A 20,095-nucleotide genomic window follows, 5' to 3' on the forward strand; every position below is an offset into this window, starting at 1 on the left:
CAAAACTTGGATCATTTGCCAAGTTGCTTGGAAACTCGTGTTCTTCACTGAGGACTGGGCTACTCGTGAATAATGGAGACAGGTCCTTATCTCCCCAGACTTCACAGCCCAGCTTCTTTCTTAATTCATTTGGCTGCTCCGAGTCTTAGTTGCAGCATGTGTGGGATCTAGTTCCTCGGCCAGGGACTGAATCCCCAGGCCCACCCTCTGTGTTGAGAGCAGGGACCATCAGGAAAGTCCCCCACAGTCCAACTTTATATCTCCTGCATCACACAGATGAGCAGGCCTTGCTAAGTTAAAGAGAGAATCATGCCTTTGGGAACTTCGGATTGGAATGCCTCAGATGAGGCAGTTGTCTGACGTTGTCTCGCTTGGATGCAGGGATGGGGCCAGGAGGGGAGCAGGGCATGGCACAGAGGGGCTGCCACAGTGGGGGCCAGAAGTGACCAGGGGCCAAGTCTTAGGCCTGACAGTGGCGAAGGAGCCCTGGCTGGTAGTGACATTATGGACCACATCTGGCCCAAAAGGGATCTTACTATCCTCAACCTAAATGTCAGGAATTCCAGCCTCTGCCCCACAGGCCACCTAGTAACAGTTAGCAGTGGGAGGAGGGAATTTTCTGTCTTCATGTTGTTGTCCAGTCTTGACATTAATTTGGAACAGACGGCTAGAAACATGAGAAAAACAGAATTTTTCATGACTTCCCTGTGGGCTGGCTTGTCCTTACCTTTGCTTGGCATTTCAGAACCCAACGCCGATGTTTACCAGAAGGCCAGTCAGGACTTTAGGTTCTGGCCTTCCATCACATTATACCATCTACCCTTCTCCAACTACTTTTCACAGCTATTTGATTGACAACTTTTCCTTTTTCTAGAGCAGGTAGATTTAGGCAGATTTCCCCTGCCTCAGCATCACCTTTGTGGTGTGCTTAAATACTGACCCTGATTGTGACATTTCCCCTGATGAGGTCCTCAGGGAGGCCTGGCTCATTCTCTTAGGAGGAAGGCCATGCATTAGGAACCCCTCTCTGCCACATTCCCTCATCTTTCCTGGGTTTGACCATATCTTTACCTCTCTTTCCTGTTCCCATTTCTTGCAAATCCTCGACCAAGTGTACCAACAGATGCCACAAATTCATCATGTTCAAAACTAAACTCATCTGCCCAGCAACTAGATCTTCTTACATTTTCCTCTCTTAGTGAATGGCACTACCATCCACTCCTGACTCCAGACTAGGTTTGATTCTTTATCATGCCCTTTCATTGTACCTGGCTTCCCTGGTGGCTCAGATGGTGAAGTGTCTGCCTGCAATGCGGGAGACCTGGGTTTGATCCCTGGGTTGGGAAGATCCCCTGGAGAAGAAAATGGCACCCCACTCCAGTACTCTTGCCTAGAAAATCCCATGGATGGAGGAGCCTGGCGGGCTACAGTCCATAGGGTCGCAAAGAGTCAGACACTACTAAGTGACTTCTCTTTTCATTGTACCTTGCATAAATTATGTTTTATATATTTGCTTATCCCGTAGTTTCCCCTGCTGGACTGTTAAGTTTCTTCAGAGTTAGAACCATGTTTGCCTTATTATCATTGTATCCAGTGCCTGGCACATGAATCCTCCATCAGTATTTGTTGGATAAATTAAGAAATCTACGGAAGAATTTCCTGGTGGTCCAGGGGTTAGGACTCTGCACTTTCACTGCTGAGGGCCTAGGACTCTGCACTTTCACTGCTGAGGGCCCAGGTTCAATCCCCAGTCGGGGAACTAAGGTTCCATAAGCCACAAAGCATGGCTGAAAAAAAAAGAAATCTACCTAGCCACTCAAGCTAGAAACCTCAGCATCAATGTAGATTCCGTCCTCTTATCGTCCACATCTTATCTGTCAGCAGGACTTGTCTATGCTACCTTGGAAATATTCTCAGATCTGCCCTATTAGTACCATACCCAGCGCTAAGGACCTGACCATCTTACATCCAAACTATGGTCATAGTTTGATGGGTTTCTCTGTCTCATTTCTTTTCCTCCTTCTGATTTATCCTATATGTAGCTCAGTCGTGTCCAACGCTTTGTGATCCCATGAACTGTAGCCATGGAATTCTCCAGGTAAGAATACTGGAATGGGTTGCCACTCCCTTCCAGGGGATCTTCCCGACCCAGCGATTGACCCAGGTCTCCCGCATTACCGGCTGATTCTTTACCTGCTGAGCCACCAGTATGTGTTATGTAGCTATGAGCGTCTTTAAAATTTATAAATCTGACTGAGCCTTTGAGTGCATCACTCTTCTACTTAAAAACTAATGTTGTTGTTTTTTTTTTTTTTTTTGGTCTCCTGTCATCTAAAGAAGAAAACCCAGACTCCTGTATTGCCACAATGTATCCCTAATCTACTTATCCTGCCTCATATCCTGCCATTGTCCCGTGTATAGCCTTATGCTTGTTGTTATTCAGTTGCTTAAGTCGTGTCTGATTCTTTGTGACAACATGGACTGCAGCACACCAGGCTTCTTTGTCCTTCACCATCTCCTGGAGCTTGCTCAAACTCATGTCCATTGAGTTGGTGATGCCATCCAACCATCTCATCCTCTGTTGACCCCTCTCACCCTGCCTTCCATCTTTGCCAGCATCAGGGTCTTTTCTAATGAGTCAGCTCTTCACATCAGGTGGCCAAAGTATTGAAGCTTCAGCTTCAGCATCAGTCTTTCCAATGAATATTCAGGGTTGATTTCCTTCAGGACTGACTGGTTTGATCTCCTTGCTATCCAAGGGACTTGCAAGAGTCTTCTCCAACACCACAGTTTGAAGGCATCAATTCTTTGGCGCTCAACCTTTTTTATTGTCCAGCTTTCACATCTGTACTTGATTACTGGAAAAACCATAGCTTTGACTAGATGGACCTTTGTTGGAACAGTAATGTCTCTGCTTTTTAATATGCTGTCTAGGTTTGTCATAGTTTCTCTTCCAAGGAGCTAGTGTCTTTTAATTTCATGGCTGCAGTCACCATCTGTAGTGATTTTGGAGCCCAAAAATATAAAGTCTGTCACTGTTACTTTTGTTTCCCCATCTATTTCCCATGAAGTGATGGGACTGGATACCATGATCTTAGTTTTCTGAATGTTGAGTTTTTAGCCAACTTTTTCACTCTCCTCTTTCACTTTCATCAAGAGGCTCTTCAGTACTTCTTCACTTTCTGCCATAAGGGTGGTATCATCTGCGTATCTGAGGTTATTGATATTTCTCCTGGCAATCTTGATTCCAGCTTGTGTTTAAATAAACACAGTCATCTCTCAGCTCCTGAATCTTTTTCTGTCCCTCCATATTTCTTTTTATTTTCTTTTTGACTGTGTGTGCAGCATGTGGGGTCTTAGTTCCATGACCAGGGATCAAACTTGTGCACCCTGCAGTGGAAGTGTGGAGTCTTAACCACTGGACCACCAGGAAAGTCCCTTCCATATTTTCTTTTATCTTTTCTCCTCTAGCACCAAACAGAGAAATCACAAAGAAGAGTTTGAGGAGACTGGGTGAAGGTAGCTTTGGGATCTGTGTCCAAGGAAGTCACTGGGTTTCCAAAGAAATGGAGAAAAACTTTAAAATGTCATCTCCGAGCTAGCAGTAAGTCTTCCCTGTAACCTGTAAATCAGGACTCAAGGCTCTAGGTTTGGCGAGCTGGTGGCTGCGACTGCTCTGGTGTCGAAGTTATCTCTCTGAATCTTTCCTGTACGGGTGAATCTTTGTCTTGAGAGTGACTCTTTTCGCTCTTCAGTTCTCTTCGATGGGTTTTGGAGTGTGGCTCTTTTGGACATGGCATCCACTGCAGAAAGGCAGAACAACCAAAGGCATCAGGAAGATGGATGGAATGGACCCAACACCCCACATCTGGGTGGTGCCACATTGAAGCCTAATCATCTCCTATTTAACAAACGAGTTAAATGTGGTTGAGTTGAGACCCATGTCATTCAGCTCTTCGTTATGCTGTTGGTTGTCATTGTGACTGTGCGCTGATTTGGGGAGAAATACAAGGGGGTGGGAGGCTACTTTGGTGCCTGGCATTTGTCTCTCACAGTCACATGGTGTGCTTCACATTAGGCACGCCCTTAATCCCTGAGATGGTTCCATCCTAACTGGGGTACTTTTCTTTGGATTGTGTACAGATTACCCAGGTGAGCCTCTGCTCCCCTTGCCATCCTCAAGTGGCCAAACTATGAACTTTGGTTTGGATTCATAGTGAGTCTGAAAATTTGTCTTTGGTGACCTGACTGTGGGCAGCTGAATCTAATGGTTGCAAAATAAATACAAAATGCAAATAATAATAATAATGTCTGTGTCTGTTCTTCATGACTTTGACCTCGCCTTCTTCTTTGATGTTTTACTGTCAGCCTGCAGCGTGCTGCTGGGAGTCTTGACTTCATGTGCTAACTTTTGGGGTGTTGGGGTTAGAATGAACATCAGAATTTTTCCTCCTCTAAGTATGATAAAGCTGAAACTCCAATACTTTGGCCACCTCATGCGAAGAGTTAACTCATTGGAAAAGACTCTGATGCTGGGAGGGATTGGGGGCAGGAGGAGAAGGGGCCGACAGAGGATGAGATGGCTGGATGGCATCACTGACTTGAAGGATATGAGTTTGGGTGAACTCCGGGAGTTGGTGATGGACGGGGAGGCCTGGCGTGCTGCAGTTCATGGGGTCGCAAAGCGTTGGACATGACTGAGACTGAATTGAACTGAACTGAAGTATTGAACAGTGCTTACGAGGACTTTCCTAGTGGTCCAGTGGCTAGGACTCCGTGCTCTCAGTGCAGGGGGCCCAGGTTCGATAATATCTGGTCAAGGAACTAGATCCCACATGCCTCAACTAAGGGTGAGCATGCTGCAACTGAAGATCTCATGTGCTGTGACTAAGACTCGGTGCAGCCAAGTAAATAAATATTAAAAAAGAACAGAACATGTTTACCTATTACCTATTTTGACATACATATTTTGGAAAATTCTTTTAGAGCCCTTTGAGCGCCTCTTCCAGGTGGCATTACTTCCTGGCTAGAGTTCATGAAAGGGAGAAGCCAGTGACACCTCAAAGACACTTTTTTTATACTTTGTGTTCAAAACTCATGCCATCCACACCTGATGTCTGCCAGGTCAGGACTGCTGATTGCCCTTGCTTCTGTTGTCCTCTTCAGCACCAGAGTTCCCCATGAATTTGTGTGTTGTGTCATGTGTCTGCGAGACAACTGCGAAGATGCATTTAGAGTTAAAAGGCTGATAATGCAGGTAATCTCCTTGGATTGTAAGGAGATCAAACCAGTCAATCCTAAAGGAAATCAACCCTGAATATTCATTGGAAGGACTGATACTGAAGCCGAAGCTCCAGTACTTTGGCTGCCTGCTATGAAGAGCCAACTCACTGGAAAAGACCCTGATGCTGGGAAGGATTGAAGGCAGGAGGAAAAGGGGTGACAGAGGATGAGGATGGTTGGATGGCATCACTGACTCAATGGGCATGAGTTTGGGCAAACTCTGGGAGATGGTGAAGGACAGGGAAGCCTGACGTGCTGCAGTCCACGGAGTAGCTAAGAGTTGGACATGACTTAGCAATTGAGAGCAACACAGAGATAAAGGAAGCTACGCACAAATTCAGACTACCATTTAGCTGATTAAGGTCACCTTGGCAAACCTATCAAATGCTGAATGTCACCCCCATTACCTTATTCAACAAATATACATATATTATGCACCTACTGTGTGCTGATCACCTTTCTAGGTACTGGGGCAGCGAACAAAACAGACAAGGTCTCTGGTCCTGTGGATCACTGGATCCAAGGTCCAGTGATCCCTACTCAGGAGTCACCAGCCTCAGCCTCACCAAGGCAGCCATTCCTCCTGAACCGCTCAAGCTGTGAGAAGGGCCTCTTCGGTTTTCACTGGTTGGTCTGAGCGCTAACCCTGGGCTCTCAAATTGAGGCAAAGCTTCTTTCCCTTTGATAACTTCAGATGTTTGAAAGCGGCTATTCTGCGCCCCCTGAGTTTTCTCCAGTTAAATATTTCTTTTGTCTTCAAGTACTCTTCAAAGAACTTGGCCTTCATACTCTCCAGTCACCCTCTGAACTGGTGCCCTGGCTCACTCTTTCTGCTGCCCAAGACAGTGATTCTTACACATGTGGATCCTGTGAATTCCCCTGTACAAGCCATCTGTCACCTCTCCTTCCTCTCTCTTACCAAAAGTGACAAGATTTTTCTCTTATTGAAGACCAGAAGCATATTGTAAAATAATATTTATATATATATGTCAGTTTCTGTCCCAGTTCCTGACAAAAGCCCGTAAAGCCCTTGTGAATAGGGGTACTAGGAGAATCTTCTGTCCTGATGTTTGGTCTTTGGCACCAGTTCCTGACAGAGAGCCTCTGAGACCCTTGTTTCTTGAGCTATAGAAGTATCTGACAGAACTCCTAAATCTCTTGGAATTTCCTGGGTAGTAGAGCATTTTTGGTTCTAATTAGGAGATTTGGGGGCCCCTGGATGGGGCTGGTCACAAGAAAGCAAGCCATGATCAGAAGCCTGGAGCTTTCATCCCTAACCCCCATTCTCCATAGAGAGGAGAGGAACAAGAAACAGAGTTACTAATCAATCATGTCTATGCGATGAAGCCTCCATAAGAATACCCAAAGAACTGGGTGTGGAGAGTTTCGGGTTTGGTGAATACATCCATGTGCTGGGAGGGTGGTGTGCCCCCAAATCCAGGTAGACACAAGCTCCTGCACCTGGGACCCTTCTAGACCTCACCCTATGTGTCTGTTTATCTGGCCGTTCATTTGCATCCTTTAAAATGTCCGTTGTATATTAGCCAACAATAGTAAGTTGACTGTTTTCCTGGGTTCTGTGAGCAAATTATCAAACCCAAGGAGGGGATTGTGGGAACCTCCAATTTGTAAGCTGAGTCAGGCAGAAGTCATGGGTGCAGAAGGCTATCCCAAGGCCACAGGTGCGAGGCCTTGCATCAAGGCCTAAGGAGGGGAGCCCAGAACCTAGGTCACCTCCGAAATTGACTGAGCTCCTTCACAACTGTTGCCAAAAGTCCCCTGATCATCACCAGCAAGTTTCCTGACCTAATGTGTGTGCATAGTCACTCTATCATGTCCAACTCTGCAACCCCATGGACTGTAGCCCACCAGCCTTCTCTGTCCTTGGAATTTTCCAGGCAAGAATACTGGAGTGGGTTGCTATTTCCTGCTCCAGGGAATCTTCCCCACCCAGGGATCAAACCTGAGTCTCGTGTCTCCTGCTTTGGCAAGTGGATTCTTTACCATTGTGCCACCTGAGAAGCTCCATATTATTCAAAAATGCCCAGCCTAGTACTCACTTTATAGCACCCTAACCAATCACCTAATGCTAACCTTGCAGCAGGAATTTTCTTTGTCTTGAGGCTATAAAAATTGGCTACTAACCCACAAAAAGCGTTGGCTCTCCCTTGAGCCAGCCTGGTGTTCTAACAGTGTCTGGTCAACTTTCCCTGGTCTCAGGAGGTTGGCCCTCTGTGCTTTCAGCGCCCACATCATCTCTGCTGTTTGTTCTTAATAAACTCACTCTCTTCTGAAATGCTCTGTGTCTGGAAATTCTTCTCCAATCTGCCATCAGACTGCCATGACAGTGGGTAACGTGGGGACCCGCTGCTTGCTGTTAGCATTAAGACCCTTAACCTGTAGATCTGCACCACAGGCAATTAATGTAAAAATTGTTTAGTGTGGAAAACCACACATCTGGTCACAGAAGTGTGATAAGTGTTCAAGTAAAGAAAAACTGAGTTTTTTTCTAGGCACATATAAATATCCAATTTTGATGGGCAAATTAGTTACTACTAAGTATTTTTAAGTATGATATGACCTAAATACATTTTTCCAAAAATATGTTTAGAGATTCATTATACAGTGGTCAGAATTTAATTTTTAAGTAAGGATTTTAGACATAACCAGCATCGTAAATTAGCACCATCATCTTATGAAAGAGAGGACATTATAATATCAAAGGATCTGGAAGGGCATAGTCTCAGTACTAAAAACTTGAATAAATTTCCTTTATGAAAAACTGACTACATTGTTTATTCTTTCTCACCTACCAAGTACCATTGAAAACTTCATGAACCAACTAGCATCACCCTTTAGGAAGCCACTGCCCTTGGGACCCCCATGTAGCCCTTAAGAACTGCATTCAGTTGTAAAAGAACTCAGAAAAACAGTGGCTTAAACAAATGAGCAGTTTTATTTTTCTCATGTAAATAGAAGTTGAAGATATGGCTGCTCCATGAGGCCATCACCGACTCTGCCTTCTATCTTCTTTTGTTCAGCAAGCTTTAGCACGAATTTGTTACCATTTTACCCCAATATGCCTGCTTCCTTTTCCAGCAAAGTGGAGGAAGTGAGGAGTCCAGCTCTAAGCCTAAAACCTATGTGCCGTATTTCAGACCGAGGCATAGGCAATTATTAATTCAAAGCTTTACCCACAGCTTCATGGGAAGGTACAGAGGCTGTGCACTGCACCCTCTGAGGGGATCTGCAATCAAGGGCTCTGGCCTCACTCTACCATCACCCCAGCCCTAGCCCAGGCTTCCTGTGGGAGGAAGGGGGACCTAGCTATGGCCTCTTTTAGGTGCCTCTGCAGAGACCAACTTACTGGCTGTGGGGTGGGGGGGGGACGGAAGGGGGCCAGTGTGTGGCCTTGAAATGTTTCCTCCATTCTAAGTGTGTAGTACTTTTCCACTCTCAGCCCTTCTCTGCTCCCTTCTCCCTGCCTCCGGGTATGCAAAAAGGCAGGAGCCTTTTGTTTAGGGATCCTTCAGCAGTGAGACAATCCTGATTATCTGTATTAATCCATCTGACTCTTGCCTGGCACTGTGCCAGGGAGAAAAATGGAACATTTGGGGAGCCAGCACTTTCTCCTGTTTAGTCTCTTGGTTATACTGTCACAGTAAATGAGTCAATCATTGACCATTAGTTTCATTTTTACTACTTTACACAGATACTTGGCAGCTTAGCTCTTTGCAGCTCAGCTCAGCTTTTGACAGGTGAAAAGAAGGGAAAGGGCCAAAGGGGTTGGTTGGCCAGCCGAGTTGAGCTGACTTTTGGTGAGCTTTCTCCAAAGTCCCACTGCTGTCTTATGCGTGTATCTTATTGGTCAGAACTGGATTACATGGTCATCCCTAGCTGCAAGGGAGGCTGGGAAGTGCTTCTTAGCTGGGCACACTGCCGCCCTAAGTGAAATCAGAATGAATTTTATTTTATTTATTTATTTTTTCAGAATGAATTTTAGATTGATAACTATTACATCTCAGAATCTTCTACTTTTAGAAAAGATCATGGATGGTGGTTTGCCCATTGTCTTGTCTGATTTCGCTGGTTGGCATTGTGTAAAGAATTGAGAGAAAAGAATCCTGGGAAGATGGCAGTGGTATTTTTTTAAATCTCCCTGAATTCCCTCCTTAAAAACAAAGCAAAACAAACAAAAAATAGAGCAACTGGGATAGCAAAACCAAAAACTTTTATGGACATCTGTAACAAAACTGGGTAACAAGATAGCACCACAAACCCCAAAATTTGTGTAGGTGGAAACTGCTGATGTCTCAAAGACGTGCATGATATCAGCGTTTTTGTGGAGAGAAGGAGAGGGAACCAAGAATGTCTGAGAAATCTGAAAATAAAGAGAACCCCAAAATAGTCAACAGGTACTCCCCGGAAAGTACAAAGGACCAATAGAATAACAGCAGCTGGAACTGGGAGAGAGAGGTTATACAACGCAGTTTGCAGCTGATGAGAAGAGGGGGTCCAAAGTAAGGACTGAAGAGGCTGGAGCAGCCCCGGTGCTGTGAACCCTCAAAACCAGCCAAAGTGTCTTTCCAGAATACCAGACTAGAAACTGCAGGGTACAGACTACAAATAGGGTAGGCCAGGGATATTTGGGACAAAGGAAAGGGAAGGCCGAATGAATAGGGGAGGGGAACAGGGCCAGAAGATCTTAGAAAGTATGAAGCCATTCATTTGAACACTTAATGGACACATAGACAAGGAACTAGAGAGCCTTGAATTTAGCAAAGCCATCCTAACTCACTCCTCCCTGCTAAATATGCAGGAAAATTAATTTCATATAAAAAAAGGAACAACAGAGAGACTGCAGTCAAATCTCATAATGAAGTTATAAGAAAAATGAGAACATGGAGCAGAAAAACATCCTTAATGAAATCAAAGTGTTCCAGAAAGACATGCCCACAAAACCAGATAAAAATTGTAATTGCATGTACACCCGTGGTGGATTCATGTCAATGTATGGCAAAACCAATACAGTATTGTAAAGTAAAATAAAGTAAAAATAAAAATTAAAAAAAAATTAAAAAATTGTAATTTCAAAATGAGCAAAGGTAAATTAAGGAAATAGTATAAGATTTGAAAGACAAACACAAGTCAGAGATAGAAAGCAAAAATTAGGTATTCAAACTCAGTAAAGAATTAGAAATAAAAGGGAAAACTCATTTCACAAGTGAAGACCGAACTAGAAGGAATATATATAAGACTAACACAGTTTTTGCACAACAGATAATGCCTTAAAGGAGTAAAAAGTGAAAAGAAGAAAATTAAATTGCAGAATGAATAAGAGAAATCTGAGAATTCAGAGTCGCAAAAAGTCGCAAAGTTCGCAGAGTTGGACACGACTGAACTGAACTGAGAATTCAAGAGAAAATGACAAATAAAGAAGATAGGCAGACTTACTATCTAAATTTGTAGTATACATGTCCATGTAGGGAAAAGAATAATGGGGCAGTGGAGGAGAAAAAGTACATTTTTAAAAAGTTATATAAAAAACACTTCCCTAAAAACAAAAAGACTCAAGACTGTGAGGGCAGATCAACACTGAGACATAGTAAAATTGGTGGATTTTTTTTTTAAAGAAAAAATACTTGCATCTAGGCTAAAAGACAAATTCACTCATAAGGGAAAGAAAATCAGGTTGTGATGAGACTTGACAACAGCGCTTTATGTCAGGAGACTATGGAGTAACAGTATGTCTAAGATACCTGAAGAAAGGAAGGGTGACCTAAGCATTTTACATTCGGCAAAACTGACTTTCAGGTATGAAGGCCAAAGACAAAACGTTATCAGCATGGAAAAACACAGGGACGATTCTCATGACCTTTCTGAGGCACCTTCTAGGGAACATACTTCAGACGACCAGACTAGTGAGACATTGACTTAACAGGTGGTGAAAGTGAAAGTGAAGTTGCTCAGTCCTGTCCGACTCTGCATGCCCATGGACTGTAGCCCACCAGACTCCTCCGTTCTTGGGATTTTCCAGGCAAGAGTACTGGGGTGGGTTGCCATTTCCTTCTCCAGGGGTTCTTCCCGACCCAGGGATCAAACCCAGGTCTCCTGCATTGCAGGCAGACGCTTTACCCTCTGAGCCACCAGAGAAGAGCACTAAATATATATTTGCTTGTGTAACTAATGATAACTGATGGTTAGAATGGAGAGAATATATTTTTTAATGCTTATGTGTCTTTAATATACAGTAAAACTAGCAAAATAGAGAATGGGGAGAACATATGTAAGAGGCAGACAAAGCCTGCTGATCGCCTTACAGTTATTAACCAAAATATTGCTTCCAACCAGAGGCTGGAGAAGAAGTGAAGGAAGAAGAAGTTACTAGATAATATTGCTCATAAGAGGAAAAAAATCGATAATTGCCCTCCTCTATAAAGGGGATTAAAAATGTAACAGGAAATGGTTAGAACAAAAGTACTGTTGCTGCTGCTGCTAAGTTGCTTCAGTCGTGTCCAACTCTGTGCAACCCCAGAGATGGCAGCCCACCAGGCTCCTCCGTCCCTGGGATTCTCCAGGCAAGAACAGTGGAGTGGGTTGCCATTTCCTTCTCCAATGCATGAAAGTGAAAAGTGAAAGTGAAGTCGCTCAGTTGTGTCCGACTCGTAGCGACCCCATAGACTGCAACCCACCAGGCTCCTCCGTCCACGGGATTTTCCAGGCAAGAGTACTGGAGTGGGGTGCCATTCCCTTCTCCGAGAACAAAAGTACAAACCTTCATAAATATTCAAACCAAAAAAAAAAAAAAAAAAGAGTGAGCAAGCACATAAACAAACCATAAAGTGAAAAACTCTTTATATAACAGAGTTGAAATTTTCACACAGATGTGGGTGTGAATCCTTGCTTCACTTTCCTCTCTGCTTGGCTGCCTCAGAAAGAGTCTGTATACATGTATGTAGACTTAAGTGCCTGGGACCACACTGTGTGTGTGTAAAACTGATCTTGAAGGGCAAGTGTGAGAATTAAATTTACATAGTATGATTTGCAGTATTCAATAGGTATCAATAATAAGTGTTCAACCAGAGCAAGATCTGTAGCCTTCTCAGCAAGGGAGGGGCAAAGCTAGGACTTGAAAGTGGGATTGTCTGGCTCTCAAGTTTGCTGTTTCTCTTCTGTGCTACTCAAGGCCACACGTATTCAATGAATGCTGGAATTACAGGAATTTTTAGCAGGAGAGATTCGATAGTGAAGGCTTCATGGAAGACATGGCATTCCATGTCCGTTTTAAGCAACTCTGACAGTAGCAACTTCACTCTGATTTACATGCCTGGGACCCAGCACAGTGCCTGGTCTACACTCAACCTATGCTCATTAGGTAATTGCATTTATTGGTTCACTATTTGTATCATTTGGTATAGGTTAGATTATTCTACAATAATAAAGCAATTCGGACTTCCCTGATGGTCCAGTGTTTAAGAATCCACCAATGCAGGGGACATGGGTTCAATCCCTGGTCAGGGAAGATTCCACATGCCTCGGGGCAACTAAGCCCATGTGCCACAACTCCTGCGCCCATGCTCAACAGCCTGTGCTCCACAAAAAGAAACCACAGCAATGAGAAGCCTGGCACCACAACGAAGAGTAGCCCCAGCTCTCCTCAACTAGAGAAAGCCCTCTCATGGGAAGGAAGACCCAGCCAAATATAAATAAATTAATTGAAAAAAAAGTTCAAAGATTTCATCAGTTTAAAACAATGAAGTTTTGTTTCTTGCTCATGTTACAAGTTCATCACAGATTGGCAGGGAAACTGTTCATTGTAGTCACTCAGGCCCCTGGGTTGTTGGAATGAGCACTTCTCATGTAGGGTTGGTCACTGTGCCAGAGGAAAAAGAGCTCTGGAAGGTCTCACTGCTGCTGCTGCTGCTGCTGCTGCTAAGTCGCTTCAGTCGTGTCCGACTCTGTGCGACCCCAGAGATGGCAGCCCACCAGGCTCCCCCGTCCCTGGGATTCTCCAGGCAAGAACACTGGAGTGGGTTGCCATTTCTTTCTCCAATGCATGAAAGGGAAAAATGAAAGTGAAGTCGCTCAGCCGAGTCCAACTCTTAGTGACCCCATGGACTGCAGCCCACCAGGCTCCGCTGCCCATGGGATTTTCCAGGCAAGAGTACTGGAGCGGGGTGCCATTGCCTTGTCCGAAGTATAATCCTACTATATGCCTAAAAAACAAGAGACCTGCCATGCTTGGTGAGCAGTATTAATGACTATCACATTATCTGAAGGTGGGTAATGGGGGCTCCATTTAGCTAGGTAGATAGATTGAAAGAAAGGACAGTGTACACTACATTATTATCCTCCTTTTCGTAGTTGAGGACACCTGTGCACTAAGAGCGTAAATGATTTGCTCACACTAACCTATTACCAAGGTGCTAGGATTCAAATATGCATTTGTCTGACTGTGAAGCTCTTACCTATTGCTTACCAGGAACATATCCTGCTTTTGATCCTGTCTTTCCTCGTAGGGCTTCCCTGATAGCTCAGTTGGTGAAGAATCCGCCCTGGTTCAATTTCCGGGTCGGGAAGATCCACTGGAGGAGGGATAGGCTACCCACTCCAGTATTCTTGGGCTTCCCTTGCGGCTCAGCTGATGAAGAATCTGCCTGCAGTGCGGGAGACCTGGGTTTGATCCCTGGGTTGGGAAAATCCCCTGGAGAAGGGAAAGGCTACCCACTCCAGTATTCTTGGGCTTCCCTTGTGGCTCAGCTGGTAAAGAATCTGCCTGCAGTGCGGGAGATCTGAGTTTGATCCCTGGGTTGGGAAAATCCCCTGGAGAAGGGAAAGGCTACCCACTCCAGTATTCTGGCCTGAAGAATACAGTCCATGGAGTTGCAAAGAGTCGGACACAACTGAGCGACTTTCACTTTCCTCATATACTTGGAAACGAGGCACCAGGTAGCCTCACCTTCCTTCACCCACAAATTCCATTTTACTCTCTCTGTGTCACTGGTAGAAGTTTAAATCAGACTTTGCAAACAACTCAGGCCAGTTTAAAAGGAAGAAAAGGTCACCTCCAAAGTCTGGATTACATACTTTGTTTGTATTGTGTGGATTTTCCCCCAAGGATCTGCCTCTCCCTTCATTGTTCTCTCCTTTGAAATCTAACCCAGCAAACAGCCATCAAGACTAGCGGCTTGGCTCCAGAGAGGGGTTATCAAAGGAAGGAGGAGGAGCTTGAGCCTCATTTTTAACTTGCTGAACCTTTCAAATTCTCCCTCAAGGCTCCAGTTTGGTAAAAGAAAAATAATAATGACTTATGTTTATCCTGGGGAATATGTGTTTTCCATGCCCCCTTAGGAAATATCATCCATGTGTTTCAAATTTATTTTTTGCTTGACTCATCAAAATACTGTTGCACAAGAGACTCTGGATGTCCAAAGCGCTGTCTTTTAAAATAAATGTCTTTTATTTTGTCTTTGGAAACAGCTAATCACATTTTATCAAGAGTCAGCAGCCTTCTTTCTTCAAAGGATTGAATTTAACACTAAAAAGGTTACAGATGGGGAGAAAGAAGGGTTATTTGCTACCACCAACCCCTTCCACTAACAGGCTATAAGATGCCAAGGACTATACAATGTGAAGGTTTTGAAATGAAAACTCTAGGAAAATGATAGCTCACTTAAAAATATTAGCAAAAAGTAATTTCCATATCCCTTACCTTGTTGGGAGTGAGTTGAAGTTAAAAATGAGAGTCCAGATTCTTCAGGAACTCCAGTTATTCATATGTTAGATCTTCTTTGCCTAACATCTCTATTTATTTCTTAAAAAAAAAAATCCTTTTTGTTTGAAAAAGTCCTTCCTTTCTATGGCATTAATCTCCTGTTTCTTTGCTCTTGAGTTCCTCCTAGTTCAGCCTCCATTTCTCCAGTGATTGTTGCTATATTTCTGTTTCTTTCTGGCATTCAATGTAGCAATCCTGAGTTTTTCTAGTACTGAGTAGTGCTATCCTTTCATATTTTATATGATTTTCTTAGTTTTGTTTCATTTGGAAGACTAGGTTATAGTTTCATCTGTTTAGTGTACATGCCTTTCTGGTATGCTTTACTTGTCTATGGAAGTGAAAGTGAAGTCGCTCAGTCGTGTCCAACTCTTTGCAACCCCATGGACTGTGGCCTATCAGGCTCCTCCATCCATGGGATTTTCTAGGTAAGAGTGCTGGAGTAGATTGCCATTTCCTTCTCCAGGGGATCTTCCTGACCCAGGAATCGAACCCAGATCTCCCGCATTGCAGGCAGACACTTTAGTTGTCTATAGGGATGCTTTTAAATCTTTTTACGAAAGCCAAGAAAGATAAAGTGACTTTCCCAAGATGAAACAGCTATTAAGTGGCAGAGCAGGTCTCCAAAGCCTGTAATCTTACTAATCATACTTATCATATATTGAAATTCTACTGTGTGGCAGACAATTTATAAACAAAATCTGATCTAATACAGCATCTTACAACATCTTTTTATTATTGATGAAGAAACAAAGGCTTGGAAAGCAACTGCAGATGGTTGTGGGCACTTGTGGTAGTTTCAACTGCTATAGGCTACTAGCTCCTTAGTTTCAGAAGGTAAAGGCAGATAGCCCACAAATAGTATGATTGCTCCAAGTAATCAAGTTTTCTTTTAGCTCAGTATTTAACTTTGTCTAGAATCTGACCTTCTTCCTATAGTTCAATATGGCAGGCAATACATCCAAGTTCCATGTAGCTGAATGGAGGAAGGGATTAACAAGGGGCAAAGAAGATGAACTAGCTCTTTCTTAAACAGGGGTTTTAGGAAAGCTACTATGCAATCACGATGGTGTGATCACTCACCTAGAGCCAGACATCCTGGAATGTGAAGTCAAGTGGGCCTTAGAAAGCATCACTATGAACAAAGCTAGTGGAGGTGATGGAATTCCAGTTGAGCTATTTCAAGTCCTGAAAGATGATGCTGTGAAAGTGCTGCACTCAATATGCCAGCACATTTGGAAAACTCAGCAGTGGCCACAGGACTGGAAAAGGTCAGTTTTCATTCCAGTCCGGAAGAAAGGCAATGCCAAAGAATGCTCAAACTACCGCACAATTGCACTCATCTCACATGCTAGTAAAGTAATGCTGAAAATTCTCCAACCCAGGCTTCAGCAATATGTGAACCGTGAACTGCCTGATGTTCAAGCTGGTTTTAGAAAAGGCAGAGGAACCAGAGATCAAACTGCCAACATCCACTGGATCATGGAAAAAGCAAGAGAGTTCCAGAAAAACATGTATTTCTGCTTTATTGGCTATGCCAAAGCCTTTGACTGTGTGGATCACAATAAACTGTGGCAAATTCTGAAAGAGATGGGAATACCAGACCACCTGACCTGCCTCTTGAGAAACCTATATGCAGGTCAGGAAGCAACAGTTAGAACTGGACATGGGACAACAGACTGGTTCCAAATAGGAAAAGGAGTATGTCAAGGCTGTGTATTGTTACCCTGCTTATTTAACTTCTATGCAGAGTACATCATGAGAAATGCTGGGCTGGAAGAAGCACAAGCTGGAATCAAGATTGCCGGGAGAAATATCAAAAACCTCAGCTATGCAGATGACACCACCCTTATGGCAGAAAGTGAAGAGGAACTAAAAAGCCTCTTGATGAAAGTGAAAGAGGAGAGTGAAAAAGTTGGCTTAAAGCTCAACATTCAAAAAACGAAGATCATGGCATCTGGTCCCATCACTTCATGGGAAATAGATGGTGAAACAGTAGAAACAGTGTCAGACTTTATTTTTCTGGGCTCCAAAATCACTGCAGATGGTGACTGCAGCCATGAAATTAAAAGATACTTACTCCTTGGAAGGAAAGTTATGGCCAACCTAGATAGCATATTGAAAAGCAGAGGTATTACTTTGCCAAGAAAGGTCTGTCTAGTCAAGGCTATGGTTTTTCCAGTGGTCATATATGGATGTGAGAGTTGGACTATGAAGAAAGCTGAGTGCCGAAGAATTGATGCTTTTGACCTGTGGTGTTGGAGAAGACTCTTGAGATTCCCTTGGACTGCAAGGAGATCCAACCAGTCCATTCTGAAGGAGATCAGTCCTGGGTATTCATTGGAAGGACTGATGCTGAAGCTGAAACTGCAATACTTTGGCCACCTCATGCGAAGAGTTGACTCATTGGAAAAGACTCTGATGCTGGGAGGGATTGGGGGCAGGAGGAGAAGGGGACGACAGAGGATGAGATGGCTGGATGGCATCACCGACTCGATCGACATGAGTTTGAGTGAACTCTGGGAGTTGGTGATGGACAGGGAGGCCTGGCGTGCTGTGATTCATGGGGTGGCAAAGAGTCGGACACGACTGAGCAACTGAACTGAACTGAACTGAACTGAATGTTTGTACAGTATTTTAGTACATCGTCACATCATCTGATGCCCTCTGTATTTTTATCCTTATTTTATAGGCTCAGCGAGAGTCAAGATATTCCTCTCAGCAAGTGGTAGAGCTGGAACTAGAAAACAGATCTTAGGAAACCAAAGGTTTCTCTAGGGAAAGACAGTTCTTCATTTCAGTAAAATTAGTTATCTATGTGGAGAGGCCCACAGCATCCTTTGATTTCACTGTCAGACAGCAGATAAAGTAAGTTCGAAAGAAACGAAGGCAATCATTTTGCCAGTTTTTTGTAATCATGGAACTCAGTCAACACTGCGACTAGTAGCCCCTTTATAAATGACTACGATTCCCACGATGCCACAAGGTACGGCAGGCAAGACTTCGACTCCCAGCATGCTGTACTCTGGAACGTCCAGTCCCAGAATGCAACGCTCCTCCTTGCTCCCAGAGGTCCATGAAGACTACAATTCCCGACATGCAGCGCCGCCCCCAGTTTCTGGCGCCCCGCTGGACCCTGCTTCGGAGAGACCTTTTGGACTCCAGAGGGCGGGCCCTGGAGTCCCAGCCCTCTCTGGGGGAAGTGTCTGCGCGGCAGTTCTGGTCCGTTGGGCCTGTTCAGACGAAACCTCGAAGGGATGGGTTGGGGCCTGGGCCGGGCTTCTCCCAGGCAGCGTTTGAGGCAGCCCCAATGGGGCCCTCCGGGGGCCTTCGTCCCTTTGAACTGCGGTGGCGGGCGGGCTCGCTGTATCCTGCACCCCTCAGAGTAGGGGCCGCCATCACCATGGCCACGGCTGCGAGTCGGCCCTGCCCCGGAGGGTCGCGGGACATCCTGTGGCGCGTGAGTGCTGCGCGCACCATGGCAGGCGCTAGTTACCTGCGGGGGTCTGGCTGGTTTAGGGGCGTCGGTCGCGCGTGCGCCATGGGCGGGGGAGGGGCTGGCTCTACTGCAGCGTGGGGAGCGCGTGGGGAGGGGGAGACCCGAGTGAGTGGTTTCGGGGTTGTGCGGGGCATCCTGAGAGGAAGCTAGTTATAGTAGGGAGGGGCGTGCTAAGGAGAGCTGGTTACAAGATGTGTGTCTGTGCGGGACGTCCTGAGTGCAAACTTGTTACTGTGTGAGAGAGGGGTCCTGAATGGAAGCTGGTCATGGTGGGAAGGATGACCTGCCTGGGAATTGGGGCGGGGAATGGGAAAGAGCTGTATGCCAGGGAGGTTTAGCTACTAAGTGCAAACATCTTTAATTTGTTGATTACTTGGGATAAGAAGCGGGAAAGAATATTCGGAATCGGAAAGACAACAGCTGGACTTGGGGTCTGGGTAAAAGCAGGACGGGTATTTTGTCAGATTAGAGGAATGTGGACACTGTGGGCCGGAGGTGAGGAGGTACTTCCTTGTGGAAGTTTAGTCAGCAGTTCTGCATCCCCTCTGTGGCGGGCAAAGAGTAACAGGAGTAAGATCCCTTTTAGAACAGTGCTTATACCCTGGCAGCACTGCCATCTACTTTGTTCAGTTCAGTTGCGTCCGACTCTTTGCGACCCCATGGACTGCAGCATTCCAGGCCTCCCTGTCCATCACCAACTCCCGGAATTTACTCAAACTTATGTCCTTTGCGTCGGTGATGCCATCCAACCATCTCCTCCTCTGTCGTCCCCTTCTGCTCCTGCCCTATATCTTTCCCACCATCAGCGTCTTTTCCAGTGAGTCAGTTCTTGGCATCAGGTGGCCAAAGTATTGCAGTTTCAGCTTCAGCATCAGTCCTTCCAATGAATACTCAGGACTGATTTCTTTTAGGATGGACTGGTTGGATCTCCTTGCAGTCCAAGGGACTCACAAAGAGTCTTTTCAACACCACAGTTCAAAAGCATCAATTCTTTGGTGCTCAGCTTTCTTTATAGCCCAGCTCTCACATCCATATATGACTACTGGAAAAACCATAGCTTTGACTAGAAAGACCTTTGTTGGCAAAGTAATGTCTCTGCTTTTTAATATGCTGCCTAGGTTGGTCATATCTTTTCTTCCAAGGAGCAGGTATCTTTTAATTTCATGGCTGCAGTCACCATCTGCAGTGATTTTGGAGCCCAGAAAAATAAAGTCAGCCACTGTTTGCACTGTTTCCCCATTTATTTGCCATGAAGTGACAGGACCAGATGCCATGATTTTAGTTTTCTGAATGTTGAGTTTTAAGCCAACTTTTTCATTCTCCTCTTTAACTTTCATCAAGAGGCTCTTTAATTCTTCACTTTCTGCCATAAGGGTGTGTCATCTGCATATCTGAGGTTATTGATATTTCTCCCAGCAATCTTGATTCCAGCTTGTGCTTCATCCAGCCCAGCATTTCTCATGATGTACTCTGCATAGAAGTTAAATAAGCAGGGTGACAGTATACAGCCTTGACGTACTCCTTTCCCAATTTGGAACCAG

At 44.7% G+C, this 20,095-nt stretch overlaps 2 protein-coding genes across 4 annotated transcripts in view; both read left to right on the forward strand.

Annotated features, from left to right (window-relative positions):
* The window catches only part of YIPF1 (Yip1 domain family member 1), a 35,736-nt gene extending 31,616 nt beyond the window's left edge, over window positions 1–4,120 (forward strand). Inside the window, exon 10 of one of the 2 annotated variants that reach the window (XM_068965429.1) lies at window positions 3,472–4,120. The gene's annotated coding sequence lies outside the window, so the exon portion shown is untranslated. The remainder of the gene's footprint in view (window positions 1–3,471) is intronic. The other variant, XM_068965430.1, reaches the window with a different exon arrangement.
* Window positions 4,121–18,458: 14,338 nt separating this feature from the next.
* Window positions 18,459–20,095, forward strand: part of NDC1 (NDC1 transmembrane nucleoporin) — a 56,373-nt gene continuing 54,736 nt past the window's right edge. For both annotated transcript variants that reach the window (XM_068965218.1, XM_068965219.1), the window contains exon 1: window positions 18,459–18,515. In XM_068965218.1, the coding sequence (XP_068821319.1) occupies window positions 18,459–18,515 (57 nt within the window). The remainder of the gene's footprint in view (window positions 18,516–20,095) is intronic.

Source organism: Capricornis sumatraensis, chromosome 2 (assembly GCF_032405125.1).
Source record: "Capricornis sumatraensis isolate serow.1 chromosome 2, serow.2, whole genome shotgun sequence".
Lineage (NCBI taxonomy): Eukaryota > Metazoa > Chordata > Mammalia > Artiodactyla > Bovidae > Capricornis > Capricornis sumatraensis.